This window comes from Callospermophilus lateralis, chromosome 6 (genome assembly GCF_048772815.1).
Source record: "Callospermophilus lateralis isolate mCalLat2 chromosome 6, mCalLat2.hap1, whole genome shotgun sequence".
Classification (NCBI taxonomy): domain Eukaryota; kingdom Metazoa; phylum Chordata; class Mammalia; order Rodentia; family Sciuridae; genus Callospermophilus; species Callospermophilus lateralis.
The window spans coordinates 14,912,607-14,926,821 of record NC_135310.1 but is presented as its reverse complement, the minus strand read 5'-3'; the positions used below and the strand labels follow the sequence as shown (position 1 = coordinate 14,926,821).

Sequence of the window (14,215 nt, the reverse complement as noted above, 5' to 3'; positions counted from 1 at the left end):
CAGACCTGTGTTCTGCTCTATTCCATTTCCACTTTCTTCCACAAGTTGGTGGCTTAAATCACATTGCTATTGTACCAGGAATCAAGCTGACCCCTCAGAGCAAAACAATGAGCCTCACTCAACTGCAAATACTTCAGAACCTTCAGCAAACAATTTATAGCAACTAAAATGAAAACTTCACAGACTTGGCAGAATGGAAAGTTTTAAGTGACCTCTAGATTGGGATCATTTATTGCTGTCATTTTCACTTTGAAAAGAATCTTACTAGAAATTTAACTATCTAGATATAGTTTACAGTCTTAATGCATGAATACTCTAAAGTACAATAAGATTCAGATATGCACTGTTAAATAGACAAATAGTGGCATTTCTTTCTGGGAGTTTTTTGACTAGAGTTTTTAAACTAGTATTCATATATATTCAAATATATAAACCATCTAGTATTTATATATTTACATATCTATTGCTAATGCCAAGATTTTGTTTCCATTAATAGAAAATCATGACTTCATTCTTGCATTACATAGAAGACAAAAATAATTATTAGGAACAAAATCTTCAAGGAGAAAATCAATTAGTAATTAATAAATAAAGAAAATTTACAGTTAAATATTATGCATGCTTCATAAATTGTTAAGCATAAAGCATGTCTTATCTAGTCAGTATAGCATAGTTTGCATTTAATTTAGTTAGCTTGAAATAAATCTATCTTCTCACAATTACATGCAACAGGGCCATATTTCAGCATAGATCATTTGAAAGTGCTTAGTTATACAATGGTCCAAAGCACAATCATCACACGAAAGATGATTTTTATACATGTGTAAATGTGTCTTTACAGACAGCATTTAACGTATATAATTGGCCTTTCTTGGCGAGAGATTCTAAAACCTATTTCTGTTTATCAGTGTGTATAGTAATTAGTGATTCAATAAAGGAAAATTTAAAAATGCTATGTCTAACACATAGATTTAAAAACTTACAATAATTTGCCTTTGTACGCAATTTCAAATTTGGAGTTCAGAGAGTATCAACTATCAAAAATAGTTTTCCTAAGATATTCTATGGCATTATACCAGTTTTCTTTGGCATGAAAAGTAGGTCATTTCAATATTTGCAAATCACCAATGTGCTCATCCAGATTTTGAATAAGGATACCTTATTATAAATTTGGAATGGTTTGTAGGTATATCTTCTTGTCTGGTATTTGGGTCCTTTAAAAGCAGTACCTGCACACACACACATGTGCATTCACGCCTTCATCTGGTACACACTGGGCCTCGGAGTTGCTCTTCTAGGTGGTCACTCCAGGAATGGGCTGGCCATGGCACCCAAGGACAGAGGAGCTGCTTTACTTCCTCTGAGGTCTCTTGAACCGCAACCCACCTAGACTGAGGCCCGACCTGACCTTCTGAGGGGCAGTCTCTGACAGGCTTCATTTTCTCCTTCCCAAATCCCAATTGCTTTCTGCCAATTCCTTCTGTATTTCCTATGTTTTTGGAAGCATTTTTGTAATGCCTTTTTTAAGAGAGAGGGAAAGAGAGACAGTGGGCCTTTTGCGATCCAAAAGGCAGCCTTTGTCAAAGGGTTATCTTACTTTTTCAAACTAACTTTTCAAAACATTAGTTCATATTTAGTATTTCTTCTTCATACCTGCCATTCACTCCTAAATCACATGATCTGGTTCCTCACCTTGCCTTGCTGTGGAAATGGCTCTTGGGGCGGGTGCCAGAGTCCAGCTGTCCAATCCAGCAGGCTCTCTTCAGCCTTTTTCTCAATGGCAGCCTCTTGCTTTCTGTGATAGCTCCTCCAATGGGTTCTCAGTGATACCAGGGCCCCCTACTCCCCTGTCTCCTCTCCTTTTCTTTCTCCCTTTAAACTTCTTTTGTTCTATGGCCCCTGAAGCCTTGGTATACCCAGACTTTGGTTCTGTGGCTACTATTCTCTTTGCCACATACACTGGAGTTGGTTTCACCCACTCTGGGGACTTCAACTCCCAGCTGTAGGCTCACAGTTTCCCACACTGTCTTCAGCCCAGCTTCCTGAATATTCATTCTACTGCCTTCTAGGCTTTACTCCCACATGGCAGTTCACATTCCAGCTGTACCTCCTTGAATTCCTCTTGTCTCCCCTTCTACGACCAGGCTCCTGTCCATGTACCAATTTGTCCTAGGGGGCAACAGCTCTATTAACTCTAGATAAAGATTTGACCTTCACCCTGACCCTTCCCACCTTGTCACCCCATAGCCAATTTGCCAAATCACTGGATTTTCTTATTGAGTATGCTCTGTGTGCTGGGCATGATAACAAATGTTTTATATGCATCATCTAATTAGTCCCTAAAACAACTATGTGAGGCAGGTTCTATTTTCTTCTTCTTTTTTAACCAATTAAGAGATTTGAGGACATTTCTCAAAGTAACTTGTCTAAAGACACAGCTAGAAAATCAGGAGAGGCAGGCTCAGCCCTGGTCTCTGATCCTGAGCCTGCACTACATGAAGCAGCGTGAGGTCTTATCACGTTGGTTTTGCCAGCCCAGCAGGCTGGCATATGCTTCTTAGACTCTCATAGGATAGCAATAAGAACATTTGCACACAGAAAAACACAGAGGTAATGTTACATTTTGCTCACTAGTTTAAAATTATTATTATTTTTTTAAATCTCATCTATGTTTAGAATGACTGAGGTGTAAAACAAAAAATACCAACCAAAACCAGGAGACACTTTCAACAACAGAATCTTATCCACCCAATCCTTATCCCAAGTAGGCTGTCTGTACTCAAGAACCCATGGAACAGTGTGGTATGATATCTGTCCATTTTCTGACCTTAATTTTTGATAACTTTTTCTGGGTGGCTGATGAGTCCCCAGACATGTCTGACCACCGGTGAAGTTCTTCCTTTGCTGAGTGGAGCCAATCGGTGAACTCCTGGACGGCATCCAAGTACATGAGATGGTCTTTCACAATCTCTTCCACTTTCCTCAATTTTTCCTGGCAGACAAAAAAAAAAAAAAAAAAAAGGCCACTTTAGCTGTAATTTTTATTAAGAACATGAAATCACATAAGATGATAGGCCTGATAGAAGTTTCTTAACGTATCTCAGAAGACTTCATTTTTATTCCTAAATTTTCTCCAAGTTTGTTATCTTAAAAAAAAAACCAAAAAACTCTCAAAGCCTGAACTGAACTGCTTTGAGGAAACAACCATTTTTCATATAAGTTTACTCTTTTGTAGCTTAGCTAAGAATCTATGCTTAATAAATGTTGGCCTATATCCCTAGCAACCCACTTAATCAGTTACTATAATACCTGTTCTTATTATTGAAGCACACTCAGATTAGCTTGACAAATAGCATTCTTTAAGTGCATTAGCCCACCAGATCCTCATACAGCCCTGTGATGGGGACACATCACTATCTTCATTACACAGGAAAGGTTACTCAAGCTTACAGAGGTTAAGAAGCATGCCCAATGTCACACATCCAAACAGTGCCAGTCACAATCAAACTCAGGGTTTTCTGAAACCAGAGTCATATGTCTTAATCATTACCCAGATAAAAGTAAAGAAGAATAAATATCTAAATAGTTGTAGTATCAATAAGACAGACTTCCAAAATCAAACAAAATTCTTTGTTAATTTTTATAATATTCACTAATGCACAAAAGAAAAATCACAGATTAAAATAAAGTTTCATGTAAAAAATTGAAAAATATTTATAATATACAAAGTAGCCTATATTTTGGAGAACAGAGAAATTTAGTGTTTATTAAGAAATGAACATAATACTTTTTATATAACTGATACCTGGGAAGTAAAATTGCATTTAATGCAACAGTCAAGAGAACAAGAAATTTTTATTTATTTATTTATTTATTTATTTATTCAGTCATTCATTCATTTAGTTTTTGGTGCTAGGATTGAACCCAGGGACACTTTACAACTGAGCTACATTCCTAGAACTTTGAGTTTTTTATTTTGAAATAGGGTCTGACTAAGTTGCTTAAGCCTCACTAAATTGCTGTCTGGCTATGTTGCTGAGGCTTGCCTCAAACTTGCAATCCTACTGCTTCTGCCTCCTGGTCTAGGATTACCACTGTGTGGAGCTAAAAAAAAATTTAAACACTGACTTTACAAAGAATGAAGATGACTCGACTAGCAACACATAGGTCAAAAAATACAGAATAATCCCAAAATTAGAAAGAAAAAAAAGACATGGCATTCCCAGGTAAGAAAGGATCCTTTTGTTCTATTAGCTACTAAACACACAAGCCATCACCGAGCAGCCAATTCTCCAGGATTTTAATCCACACTTATCCTGCACCTGAGCTGTGAAGCTGTCTCTTGGCTAACCTTACACTAACCTTGGCCACAGTGGTTATGTCATGGAACTGTGTCTTCAGCTCCTTGTGAGCTGTCTCCTTGAAAGACTCATCCTGTGTCTTCTCGTAGAGCTCTCTGGACTTGGCGGCCAGGTGGTGTAGCGCTCCCGCACGATCTTCCGCCTCCGACACGATGGACTGGAAGTGGTCCAGCAGAGAGAATTTCTCTTTCAGCCCTGGCTGCAGCTGTAAGGGCTGTTCTACTTTTTGATCCATGGATTCCATCCACTGCTCCAACTGGCTTTTCTTCTCTAGATAGTCATTCCATTGGCTAACCACAGACTCCAGAGTGCTGGAATGAATGGCACGTGTCGTAAGAATTAGTTGCCTTGTTAATACCACCCAAACCCAATCACAAAGTCACTATTCCATCTAAACTATTTGATTGCATGCCACTGTAAGTGATGATAATGTCTCTTTTGAGCACAGAGAGAAACCTGCTTTTCTGATCCATCAAACCCAGGGCACAGTTCCTTTAAACCAAGTAAATCTATGCTAAAATTTGAAGTAAGAAGCTATAGTCATACACACATCTGGAGATTTTTTTTTTAACAACTGCTAATTGTCTTAAATGAATATCTGAATTTACATGTTATGTTGTGAAAACTCAGAGCTGAAACATCAGTTAAATCCTAGGTGGTATGTATCAATTGCTAATATCCTTGGGTTTAGTTTATCTTATTAAAATCAGATAGTAATTGTCTTCTGGTTATATATCAAAACTCAAGGTATTCTTCCTGGGTAAAAAATATCATTAGATTGGTTTTCATTTAGGAACACCCCCCCACACACACACACACAAATAATCAGTGCTTCTATGTTACATGTGTGAAAAAAAAATGAAGGTTCAATGTATTTATAAGAAATATAGTCACTAATATAATTGCCTGGTACTAGTTCTCCAGAAAATCAAATAAAAGGCTCTCCAGACTGGCATTTAGAAAAGCCCTCCATCAACGAGCTTCACAGACCATTCTCTCACTTTCTCTCTTTTTGGGGTGCTAAGGATGAAATCAGGGCCTCATGCATATTAAGCAAGTGCTTTACCACTAATGTAAACCCCAGCCCCACAAGCTATTCTAAAGTCATCCTCTGTGACTTCCCCAGCCTCCCTGAATCAACCCTAGGATCACTTAATAAACTTCCAGCATTTGCTCAAACTGCCCCTATTGCTTCAATAAGAACCTCAGCATATACACCTTCAAGTCCAAATCAATGTCACCTTTCCAGAAGCCACCCAGACCTGCATTTTTCTACAGTATCACAGTGTCTTTTGAAACCTCTTAGTAACACAAGCTCAGTTTTCCAGAATGTAGCCTCTGAGCTCAGGGATGGCAAGAATTATTTTGTTTTCATTATGTTAATATAATAATTAGAACATTACTTCTTCTCAATACATAGGTGTCAAATTAAAGTTCTTGCTGAAAAAACGGAGTCAAAATCTAATTTTCCTTCTTGTATTTATCATTTTATTCAAACACTTGCATCTGAAATATATTCACTCACATTCTTATTAAATTTCATGAAGCTAGTCCATTGTCAAGCGTTGGGAAGTCTAAATTATGTTCCAGATGTCTACTATGGACTAAGAAAAACCCGACAGGACCTATATTTTTTTTCTTTGCTGAGTAGAAGCTATGACCAAGATACAAGCTCCTGCTTACTTTGAGAATCACCAGCTATGCATTATGTCAAAGGAAAAAGCAAAAAAAAAAAAAAAAATCACCCAAATTTGAGGCATAACCATGGCTTATTGTTTGCATAACAGTGGAGAGCAACAGTGTTTTTTGATTTGTTTTGTGATGAACTTTAATCTTCTGTTCATCCATTTGCTATGACCTGACCATATTCAGCACCCATTTCTTGAGTATATATAACCTTCAGAATATAGATCCTGGGTTGTGTTTTAGTATAATACTGATTTATGGTCATTTTTCCAACAAGTCAATCAGGTTATTAATTATATATTATATTATTATTTTATATTATTTATCTTAAATACCACCAGTGCCCCCAAACCACCCCACAGCACACTTAGTATAACAAGCTCTTCTCTACTTCTTCAGCATCTGGTACAGGGACGTCCTTCTTTCCTTCCTTTCCTTTTCATTTAAATTAAATTTATTTTTGAAATGAATACATAAAAACAAAGATTATACATATCAATGGGGTTATGTGATATTTCAATACACGCTTACATTGTGTAATGTTTAAATCAGGTTAAACTTATCAAACATGGATCATTTCTTTTTTTTCCCCCAGGAGCATTTTACCACTTAGATACATCTCATTCTTTTCATTTTGAGACAGGATCTTGCTAATTTGCTGAGGCTAGCCTTGAATTTGTGGTCCTAGTGCCTCAGCCTCCTGAGTTGCTAGGATTATAGGTGTGTGCTTGATAATATCTATATGGTGAAAACTCTTAATGCATTTCCTTCAAACTTATTGAAATATAGAGCACATAAACATTATCTGTATTTACCCTACTGTGCAATGGCACCCTGGAGCTTCTCATTCCTTTCTATCTATAACTTAGTACCCACTAATAATCTCTTCCCATCCCTCTCTATCCCTTCTCCCCTGGCCTCTGATAATTACCATTCTATCTGAACTTCTATGAGTTCAACTACTTTAGATTCTGCATGGGTGAAATCATATGGTGCTACAACGGCTCTAAAGGCATTCTTCAAGGGCTCATTTTTTAATTGTGAGAAGGGTTCATGCTCTGTTATCTTTCTAGGCCTCAGTCACTAAATGCCTGGGATGTCCCCGTCACTATGACAATCAAAGCCTCCCCACACATTTCCTACAACCCCACAGTGGGTAATACTACTTTGGGTTGTGGAATAGATTGATACTTAAACTCAGTGATTGCCAACAATGTAATTTACAGCATGTTCTTTAAAAAGATCAGTGTTACTGAAGAACCACATATCCTTGCTTGAATAACTTGGACGGAGGTATTTCCTGACCTGTGTTATATGCAAGAATCCATGAGAGACACTCAGGAAGACATAGCTATTTTAGAAATAAAACAAAACAGGCTAGCAAACAAAAGCTGGTCTTTGTCCCATGGGGAACACAACATAGGGAAGACCTGCAGCTCCCAACTAGCTAAAATACCATGCTTGGTAACTTAGCCACCAATACCTTAGCACTGCTCCATCATTTTACCAAGCCACTGGATTTTATTTGGGTGAATAAGCACAGAAACAGACTCTGTACCTCTGAGCATGAACAGAGGAGCTCATGACGTCAGCCCACACATTCTTCAGGGTCTCCAGCTGGGTCTGAATGGCCTTCTGACCTTCTCTGTTGCTACTTCTCAAGGCCTGTTCTCCTTTGCCAATGGCCATATTCAACTTAACTTCCCCTTCCCCTTTCATCAGGAGAATGTCCTAGGAAGGAAGAAGGGCTATCTGTCAGTAAGAATATGAAGACCTGCTACTTTAAAAATAGTTGTTTGCCACGAAACTTAAGGTAGGAGATACCTTATCATAAAGCAAAAAGAACCAACTCTTGCCTCTGTTGCCATATAATACCCACATGCTAGAGATGGCAGGGACGCCTGGGAGTGAAACATCAACTCCCATTTAAATTATTAAGAAATTTGGGTCACTAGCCCAGAAATGATAATTTCGTTGATTGGTTTCAAAGAGTGAGAGGAAATTCTTTAAAAAATAAAGACACACCTGCCAAAAATCTAAGATGGCCCTATCACTGTTGCCTGGCTGACTCTTATCTTTCAGGGCCACCTTCATGGCTACAGGTTGGGTTGGTAAGTCTGCTCTGTGCTCCCAACACACATTTGTTTCCTTCTGTCATGGCTTCTACACATGCCCTGCACCACAAGTACCAATTTACACATTGGTCTTTCCCACTAGAACATGAACTTCTAGAAAACAGGGACTCATTTGTGGCCCACACATTTCTATGCAGCTTGCACAAGGCTTAAAGAGGAGTTGGTATTCAACAGCGTTGACGGATTATTTATTAAATTAAATGAAAAACAGATTCATAGCTCACTCTAAAACAATGTTTCATCATGGGGGAAGGGGAGGCTCCCTCCATGACTTGTTGTACTGAGTTCTCCATTTTTGCCCACATAATCCTCATTTGATGCTGCTCCCAGAACAATTAGGATCTACTTGCACCCCTGATCAGATTCATCTCCAGCAGCAATCAGCATCTGCAGGTACCTGTATCTGTGACAGTCGTTTCTCCAAGGTCTCTTTGCTCCCGACAGTGCTCTGGGCACAGGCCAGTCTGTCTCGAACGTCTGTCACCCGGGACCACATACTCTGCAGGGCTGCCTCCAGAGCTTCATGCTCCTGCAGGGCCAGCTGGCAGTTCCGATGTCTCTCCTTGGTCATCCTGAGCAAGTTCTGGTAGCTAGTGAGGAGCTGGGAGCACAGGCGGCCTTCTTTCCCAGCACCATGGCCTTCCTCGCTGAGAAGCTGCCCTCTCTGGGAAAGCTTATCCAGAGAGTCTCTAAAAAACCAGAATTTTTTTTTTTTTTTTTAATCCCAACATTCTGGAGCACAGAGGAGTAACAAATGATTGTTGACATTGGAGCAGGAACCAGACAAGAGCTCACAGCTGACGTGACTTTTAAAATGAAGATGCTGGGAATGGGGCTGTTTGCTTGCCTTCTTGTGTGGTCTCTCTTAGTGGTGTCAGTGTCTGTGCTGGGGCATGTGATTCAATTTATACCATGCTGCATCCAAAGAGCAGTGACGTAGCCTACCACCTCACCAGGAATTCACTCCAGAGAATGGGCCATGGCTCCCTCTCCACCTAGCAACTTTCTATCCCTATTTAGTACTCTAACCATGAAAACCCTGAAATTGCCCCTATACTCTGTTGTTCTGTAGAGATTGCTCTTTTGTGAATGCCTCTGCTCTCTTGTTTCTTTCTTAGGTGCCCCTTAAAATGCACAGCCCCATGTTCCCAAGCAACGCCCACGGCACCCCAGGATGGGGTGGAGCAGCACGCAGACCCCCTCCTGTGCCCTCTGCTCTTGTCTTGCTGTCACCTAATATTCCTGTCTGGTCCAGAAGCAGACACTCTAGAAAACTAGGGCCACTGCATCCCCTAATCCCAAGACTCAACACAATGTTGGGCAGAGCCCAACGTTTGAAAGAAAAAGTTTCCTTCATTGTAGGATTGCTCCTGGTTTCCTTGCTGTATCCAGAGCCCTGTGCTCAGCTTGCTTCAGAGCTATGTGAGTAAGGTCAAGGGAAAAACAGAATCATGGTGTGGCCTGTTAGCCCATTTTATAGGCCAACAGAGCTCTGATTTCTTTTTCTGTCCTTCTTTTTCTCCTCCTCCTTCTTAACCAACCATTTACATTATTTTTAAAATCATAAATGGACAATTTATAACTATATAACTTTAGAGGGTACAAAGTGACATTATGGCTTATGATGGCAGTGTAGGGTAACTAAACCAAGCTGGTTAACACATCTATTACCCTAAATACTTGGCATTCCTTTTGTGGTAAGAACATGTAAAATTCATTCTGTTAGCAATTTTCAAATACTCAAGGCTCTATTTTTAGCTATATTCACCATGCTGTTCAATAGAATGAAAGCAAACAAAGCAACCCCATATTCCTCCTGAGAGTCTGTGCCTTTCAACCATCATCTCCTTATCTCCCCCCTTAACCCTTAAGCCTCTGTAAGCACCAGTCTAGCGAGTTTGTAATTCTTAAGAGTACCTCTATCAGGGAAAAACAGAAGTATGGAGATGTCTTAACACAAATTTCTGTGAATACTAGAAGAAGAACTTAAAGCGTACCTTCTCCACTGTCTCTATTCTTTTGTTTCTGAGTAACTATTATGTGAATAGCATCCTGTGAGTCACCCTGAGCTACATGAAGAGTCATACAACATTCCTACTCTAAAAGACACTTGGTACACTTAGAATATTTTGGTGAGACAAGAAGTTCCTTAAGCTACAGTGTCAGTTAAAGAACAATTCAAGACAAAATATTTCACTTGTTACTACAAGATGAATTGCTTAGTGGATGATAAATACACAATAAGCCTCAGGTCTGTGTACTTTCAAACAGGGCTTCTCCCCAGAATATTTGAGGTATTAGGAACATTATGATGAAAAGATCCAGAGACTGGGAAGAGCAAGTGAGAGAAGCTGGTGACCCAGAGCAAGAGCCCAATTGACCAGCCTGGTACATTTGGATCATCTGAAGAAGCAGCCAATTTGGAGGGAAAGAACGTGAGAACAAGCAAGCCTGAGGTCATTTAGCATCTAGTCCTGGCAATAGAACTGGAGGCTGAAAAATGTGAAGAATATATGGAAATTGAGATCTGTATCATTATTTTTTGTCTATTACAGTGGCTGTGCATCTCTAGTTTTCTTTTCTTCGCACCAGCTTTATATTTTGATAATCCTCAAAATAATCCAATAGAGGAAGGTACAGTATTTATTATACAATGTTCAAGGACTAACATCAGGAGTTACAGTGATAAGTGATCTGTCAAATTTCCTGAGCAGAGGGAGATGGACCTGGGATGCAAATTAACTCCTTACATCCATCTTACTCTCTCCAGAATCCCACACTTCTATAAAGAATGCTGCACGATCTTTTGGATTTTAGACATTCAGAGATGAAAGAAATCATCACCGGAAACCAACCAAGCAATCACCCAATAACCAAACCAATAACCAGCCCACAAGACCAAAACAGGTTAGCAAGTGAATAACCTATTCCATCTCTACACCATACCTCGCAGCTAGTAGTTCCCCGAGAAACATTTCAACTTTATGAACTTCATTTTTCTTCTCAGGAATGTGCTGTTTACTCTCTCCCAGGTTTTCAGTGTTGAATCTTTCTTCCATCTCATGGATCCATAAGTTCAATTTTCTGTGCTGATCCTCAAAGCTAAAGAAAAGGAAAATATCTTAGAGAAATTTTGATGTGCTGGTTATACTGGTAAATTCTAAGAGCTGAGGTCCAGTGTATTTTATATAGCAATTAAGATTATATGAGTTTTCAAGTTAGAAGACAACTCAACAAGAAGCCTGTCCAAATTGTGTCTTATTCTAGTAACAAAGTGATGATAAAAAAATCATCATATATGTATTTTTTTGAGCTACAAGAGGAAAAAAAATTACCTCTCAGCTGAATTGATTTCATAGCTGGTAATTGACTATAAGATAATATTCCCCATGTCAACATGCACTTAGCTTTTCATCTTACTATAGAGACCCTTGAATTGGGCCAGTGGGTAAGTGGGACAGCAGAAGCCTTGGGGAAAGAAAGGAGAGTGGTTTTTGTGTCTCTGTTTCTTAGGGGAATTTGAATTTGGCACAAAAGCTGTAAATTTTGATAACAATGAACACTCTCTAAGAAACATGGACAAGATTCAGGCAAAATAACTTGGCCACCGGAAAGGCAATTCAGTCATACTGACATCCTTTGTCTCTGGGGTAATGAGAGAGTTTTCTCCTTCTAGTTTCATTTTCAACCCCACTGACATATGTTACTTGCTGCAATACAATCCAGAAAATTGAATAGTTGTTTTCTGCCATTAGTCTATCCCAGGAAAAGTGGACACTAGGAAAAATCTTGAATAATTAAAAAATGGTATATCAAAGCTCTAATAATCTGTGTTAGCTTAACAGACAAAAATTACATGCAATTATGTCTTTCATATTTATTAGGACTTATAATTCATTTTTCCTACATAGAAAATGAAGTTGAATGATAATTTCAGAGCCTGAGCAACCCATTTTGCACTAGAATGAAGCTACACTTAAAGTAGGTCAATGCTCATTACAATTTTATTCTTTGTCTTTTCACATAGCATTTTATCTATGTCTTTGGATACACATCCAGTGTGTGACAAAATCTTCATTTATTAGAATGACCTACCTTCCCAACTCTGAAGCACAGTCTTGTAGAGACTGTTTGTCCTTCAGGCATTGCTTCAGAAATGCCTGAAACTCTTCATTAGCCTTCGTGATTTGCTCCTGGATGCTGCTGACAATTTGCTTAGGCAAGTATGCATACAGAGTTTGTCCTTCTTGAGTCACAGCATCAAGCTTGCTCTGCCCATCACTGACTGAGTCCAATATATTCTGTTTTCAGGAAGCAATAATAATACTAAATATTTGCTAATATTCAAAGATCCTGGTGCATGGAACCATTCATTACAATGCTGAGTTGGTAAAGCAAGAGAAGATAAATAAAACCTGAAGGAAAAAAATCTAACAAGGATAGAGTGAGAATTAGGCATGAAATCCAGTACTAGACATGGGAACAACTTGGGACAGAGTGGGAACAATGACTAGCTGGAAACGAGGTTTTTATTAAGGTCTCAGAGTCTCCCCATTATCAGTTCCTAACCCAGTACAGGTTCTACCTTCTCACACAGAAGTGTGACATTCTTGTAATTGATTGGCCACTGGGGGTCCTCCCCTACCCTCTGATTCACCCTGCACAGAATGTCTGGTCCTCAGGAATGGAAACTGCCTTGCTTAGTATGAACCCCTTCCTTGGAAGATTTGTGCATGACTGTGCTTCAACAAAGCAAAAGAATCCAGAATTCAGGGCTAGCTGTTCCTCTTCCCTGAGCTCCAAATTGTCATTTCAATTGTGACTCCAAAATTTCTTCATGGAGTTCCACTGTGTCTCAAGCTTTAAAGGGGTCAATTCCACAACTGAATTCACTATATCTCCTGTAAAACCAGCTTCCTTTCCTTATAACAATCTTCCTACCCTGATTTCTAATATAATGAGTTAGGGATATCACTTTCATCATCTTTCAAATTCCTCAGGGTCCTTGTTAATTTCAACATTATTTTTAACAATAATTAACATAGTGCTTTGCTCAGACTAGCTGCTTGGAAGACTTGCTCAAAACTTATTGTGAACTGATTCTTTTGTAAGGCATTTCTTAACTGCTTCATGTTGACCTTCTTCTTCCTGAATTCATACATTTTTTGTAGCCACTAAAATACAAATAACCTGTAATAGCCATTATTTAATTTGAATATATTCCACTCCAGGTTTAGACCACAAGTTATTTAAAAAGAAAAAAAAAAAAAAAAGACATGGGTAATTTTTATTTATTTATTTATTTATTTATTTATTTGGTACTGGGAATTGAATCCAGGAGTTAACCATTAACTTAACCATTGAGCCACATCCCCAATCCATTTATATTTCATTTAGAGAAAAGTTCTCACTAAGTTGCTTAGGGTCTTGCTAAATTGCTGAGGCTGGCTTTGAGCTGAACGATTTTCTTGCCCCTTGAGCCTTTGGGATTGTAGGCTTGTGCCACTGCACCTGGCAAGCCCTTGTCTTCTTAAAAAACAAATAAAAACCCTCTTAGCATGACAGTGACAGAAAATAGGTACAATTATTTGTACTTTTACTACTATGAAAATTAAAATGAGCTTTCATTTTGAATAAAATCCAAAGAATGGTTAACAGGCTAAAAATGGAGAGGAAAGGGATCTAGAAATGCTCTGGATTGGTTTCCTCAGTGCCTTTTCATGTTGCTCTGACTCAGTAAGTACAATTGTGTTAGGGAAGAAGAAAAGATGGGCTAAAATAATATGAGGTGGGCAAAGACAAGGCTTCAGGCTAACCTGAGGCACCTGAGCGCAGCATGGGTTGGGGGGGTAGGTGAAGGTGCCCGGTTTCCTACCTGAAGGTCTTTCCTACCTGAAGGTCTTGGAGCTTTGCCTCCAGGACTTTGCTGTCGCCAGTCCTATCAGATGATTCCTTGGCTGCTGCTTTTGCTCCCAAAAACCATTCTTGGAATTCCCGCATAGAATCTTTTGAAAGCAACAAAAAAAGGAATAA

At 38.9% G+C, this 14,215-nt stretch overlaps 1 protein-coding gene across 5 annotated transcripts in view; it reads right to left on the bottom strand.

The window, feature by feature from the left end:
* Syne1 (spectrin repeat containing nuclear envelope protein 1) overlaps nt 1-14,215 on the bottom strand; it is a 421,786-nt gene that overhangs the window by 214,655 nt on the left and 192,916 nt on the right. For all 5 annotated transcript variants that reach the window (XM_076858120.2, XM_076858112.2, XM_076858113.2 and 2 more), the window contains 7 exons: nt 14,075-14,187; nt 12,278-12,483; nt 11,129-11,284; nt 8,580-8,871; nt 7,606-7,778; nt 4,363-4,672; nt 2,828-2,992 (listed from right to left, as the gene is read on the bottom strand). In XM_076858120.2, coding sequence (XP_076714235.2) covers nt 2,828-2,992; nt 4,363-4,672; nt 7,606-7,778; nt 8,580-8,871; nt 11,129-11,284; nt 12,278-12,483; nt 14,075-14,187 — 1,415 coding nt within the window. The remainder of the gene's footprint in view (nt 1-2,827; nt 2,993-4,362; nt 4,673-7,605; nt 7,779-8,579; nt 8,872-11,128; nt 11,285-12,277; nt 12,484-14,074; nt 14,188-14,215) is intronic.